This window comes from Diaphorina citri, unplaced genomic scaffold (genome assembly GCF_000475195.1).
Source record: "Diaphorina citri unplaced genomic scaffold, Diaci psyllid genome assembly version 1.1 scaffold7086, whole genome shotgun sequence".
In the NCBI taxonomy this organism is placed as follows: Eukaryota; Metazoa; Arthropoda; class Insecta; order Hemiptera; family Psyllidae; genus Diaphorina; species Diaphorina citri.
In genome coordinates this window covers 1-3,865 of record NW_007384462.1, presented here as the reverse complement: position 1 = coordinate 3,865, position 3,865 = coordinate 1, and the positions used below count along the sequence as shown (strand labels likewise).

The 3,865-nt window shown below is 37.6% G+C and overlaps 1 protein-coding gene and 1 pseudogene across 1 annotated transcript; one reads left to right on the top strand and one right to left on the bottom strand.

Moving 5' to 3' along the window:
• The first annotated feature begins 837 nt into the window (after positions 1 to 837).
• LOC103522152 lies at positions 838 to 1,434 on the top strand (annotated as a pseudogene).
• Positions 1,435 to 1,624: 190 nt separating this feature from the next.
• On the bottom strand, positions 1,625 to 3,717 carry LOC103522151 (U3 small nucleolar RNA-associated protein 15 homolog). Its single transcript, XM_026832469.1, has 3 exons — positions 3,353 to 3,717; positions 2,521 to 2,661; positions 1,625 to 1,642 (listed from the first exon to the last, which is right to left on the bottom strand). The coding sequence occupies exons 1-3, from the start codon at positions 3,440 to 3,442 to the stop codon at positions 1,625 to 1,627; spliced, it is 249 nt and encodes an 82-aa protein (XP_026688270.1). The 5' UTR covers positions 3,443 to 3,717.
• Between the last annotated feature and the right edge of the window lie 148 nt (positions 3,718 to 3,865).

Sequence of the window (3,865 nt, the reverse complement as noted above, 5' to 3'; positions counted from 1 at the left end):
CATTCAATAGGATAAGGAAAGTCGTGTGATGTTCACACCAGATTTTTACTTTCCTTATCCTATAGGAAGGAAAGTAATCTAATCGGGTCAAATTTTCGATGGTCAGTTGTTAGTGCCAAAACACGTTTTGAGGTCCCTAGAGCCGAAATCCAAAGTTTCAGCCATTGGTCCCTCCTGTCTGTAAACAAAATATCTCGAGAACGGTAAGAGCTAGAGACTTGAAATTTGGTATGTATCTTTCAAATGTGACAAGAATGCGACACACAAAATATCTCGAAACGGTAAGAGCTAGAGACTTGAAATTTGGTATGTATCTTTCAAATGTGACAAGGATGCGACACGAAACTTTTGGTTAAGATAGGTGCTGCAGTTGGCGGTATTTTGACCGCTTTTTGGCGGTTTTCGACCGTTTTATGGCTGTTTTCAGTTATACTGACAAAACGGTTAGAGATATTGTAAAAGTTACTAAAGAACATAAAAATAAGCATCATTCAATAGGATAAGGAAAGTCGTGTGATGTTCACACCAGATTTTTTTCAATATCAAAATATGTAGGTAATACCAACAATATTTCCATTGAAAATAGTGCCAACTCAATAAAGGACATATTTTGGTTTTTTGAAAACAAAGGTTTACCTACCTATTTTATTTCGGAAACGATTTCGATGGTGCGCCCGCCATCTTAGATTTCCTATGGTTTAGTACAGGCTCTATCACGCCTTAGGGGGAGAAATGAGCTTCAGAAGAGGGGACAGTCCGAAAAGAAAATACGACTCAACACTAAACATGAGCATGAGCTTTAAACACTCAACACTCAACATGAGCTTTTAGATTTAAATGGTAAACATCTACATCCGAGGAGAATTCTACAATGAGGCATCCAACATGCAAGTGGCCATTAGTGAGGTAAGCTAGGGACAGGGGTTTATTTTCCCCCCCTTACTATAGGGCAGACTCTGAAAATTTGGAGCATCCACCCCCCTGGTACATCACTGTTTGGACCCTTGGGCTTCCTCCACAAAATCCTGACTACAGCCCTGGCTGGGAACTGTGAATGTGAAGCTTGGCAATATCATTTGAGTGATATCTAATATAGCTAGAGTAGGGGGTATAGATAAACATAAGAAGGGAAATTTAAAGACACCTCCTTCAAAAATATTACAATGTCTTATTTCCCAGGCATACCAAGCTGGTTTGATAGGGAAGAATGCCTGTGGCTCCGGATATGATTTTGATGTGTTCATGCATCGTGGTGCTGGTGCTTACATTTGTGGTGAGGAAACTGCTCTCATTGAATCTATTGAGGGAAAACAGGGCAAACCCAGACTGAAGCCCCCTTTCCCCGCTGATGTTGGAGTGTTTGGATGTCCTACTACTGTGTCCAATGTTGAAACTGTTGCTGTCGCTCCTGTAAGTACACATCTCTTGCTTTAGTACCTACATGGGCCCGACCCCTGGGCGACATTTGTTGACAAAGTGGGGAGGACATTTATTTTGGTGCACTTTCGCCATTTTTTTTTTTTTTTTGACACTGTTAACAAGCCAGAGGCAACAGCACGTCGAATCGATAACATGCTGATTTGAAGTTAAACTATTCTTTTTTCACATTATTTTAATTCTATAGTTAAAGCACGATTCGGCCCTGAAATGCGAAAATTCGAACGGCGGTACAGCTGTCTGGCGCTTGATTGCAGAAAGTCCCTGGTCAACTGTTCGATGCTTAAAAAGAAGAAGAAGAAGAAGAAGAAGAAGAAGAAGAAGAAGAAGAAGAAGAAGAAGAAGAAGAAGAAGAAGAAACATTCGATAGCAAATATTTCAACAAATAAAAATAAACCATTCTGACCAAATTCGAGTAGGTAAGTATTGCAGTATTAGTCCAAATGCAGGATTTTTTCTCCAAATAGAGTTGACCATTAAAAAAAATCCTTTCTCTCTCTCGCTCCTTCTCTCTCTCTCTCTCTCATATTATTCATCATGAAAATTCATAAAACAAATATTAGCTATGATTTAACAAGAGTACCAACAGGAGAGAGAGAGAGGAGGGAGGGATGGAGGGAGAGAGATAAAATTTAAATCTTTTTATCAAACAAAAAACTGTATGATAAATGTGAAGTGAGTGTTTTAATAATAGATATGGGTAAATAATATACATACATAGGTACCTACCTACCTGTAGTTGAAAAATTGAAAAGCACACATAGATACACCTGCCTCGGTGGTGTAGTGGTCAAGGCGCTCGCCTGGTAATCAGGAGGGCGTGGGTTCAATCCCATAAACTGTTATACTAAATTGACATCTTACATAGATGTCTACAAAATGCTTAAGATTCCTTCCTTTATTCTACCTAGGTACAAGAACTCTTTTTTTTCTTCTTTTTTCTTTCTTTTCTTCAATATAATCTAGTCATTTTAATTTTTGTAATTGAAGTGACCTTTGAAGGTCTATTCAGTTTTAACACAATCAACCAATTCTATCACACATGGCCTTGATGCTTAGCGTGTAAATAAATAAATAAACAACCAATTCTATGAAAAGAAAACCATAGTTTATTGAAGTTCTATAACTTACCTTAGCAGAAGAGGTGACTGCAAAATAATATGGATCAACATTGGAGAAACTGACATGATCAATACCAGCAAATTCTTTTAATACAACAGGATCCTGAAAGAAGAATCACAAAATGATTATCAATCCAACTATGCATAATTTTTGTTGTATTTAAATTATCTGAAAATAATCACAATGAATGTGGTGATACAGTTAAACAGTGAGTCCCCAAACCTCTAGTATGATTTCTCTAGCCTCTGGTATATAAATTTTGAGCACTAAGAGTTTTGAGTGTGTTTTCTGAGTAGGATAACAGGCTCTATTCCATGAATGACTCTGCAATTCCCCACACATGTCTAGCAATTGTTTCATTTAGTCTGTGGAATATTGCTACCAAAGGAACTGGCACAAACAAGCAGTGACCAGTGTTATTATAGGGTTAGGTTAAACGCAAGAAGGAGTTTTCACAATTAGAGCAGTGATTAGTGTTATTATAGGGTTAGGTTAAATACAAAAAGGAGCTTTTCTTTTTCACAAACATGACTTCTGCATAATTACCGAATAAAAACAATGGCAAAATAGCCTTTTTGAGTGTGTTTTCTGAGTAGGATAACAGGCTCTATTCCATGAATGACTCTGCAATTCCCCACACATGTCTAGCAATTGTTTCATTTCGAATAAAAACAATGGCAAAATAGCCTTTTTTTATTTATGTGTGGATTAAAAAACAAGGAGCTCAAAGTGAGGAGTTGTCTGAGGAACAGGCAATACTCAACCATACACAAGTCAAGTGAAGTATACTTACTGCTAACTTGTTCCAATACTCATTGTCAGGTGTTCTCTTCTGTTGAGGCTTACTGAAATACTTTGCATTAGTTTTCTTAAAACTAGCCATTGTTCTGTTCTATTTGAGTAAGAGGAGTAGGCTACCTACTTCATAGAGTAGGTAGGTTTCAAACACCTTGGTTGTTAGTTGTTACCAACTTGACTTTTCAAGTCTCAATAGCTTAGGGCTGGTTTAATAGTGAGCTTGGATGATTTAGAAGATCATCCACTAATAAAAACTCAAGTTTCAAGTAGGTACTTGGGCCCAGTCACTTTATTTTTTAAATAAAATAATATCTCAGGATCACACATCCACGCATGTTGGTTTGTTGAAGATTTCAAATTTTCAAAAATTCCCTCCTGTGATTTGTTGATATACGAGAAGCGAGCTCTTTGTCGTTTGTCAACGAGTAGGCTGTAGGTCTGTTTTTCATTCCGACGTGGGTGCGATGCGAACCCGACGCGTGTTTTTCATTCCACTTCCCCTACTTTA

Bases quoted from the DNA above. Each gene is read 5' to 3' on its own strand.
- LOC103522151 (XM_026832469.1), bottom strand. From the start codon at position 3,442: ATGGCTAGTTTTAAGAAAACTAATGCAAAGTATTTCAGTAAGCCTCAA. The intron at 2,662-3,352 runs GTAAGTATACTT...TTCTTCTTTCAG, and splicing joins AGTATTGGAACAAGTTAGCA to GATCCTGTTGTATTAAAAGA.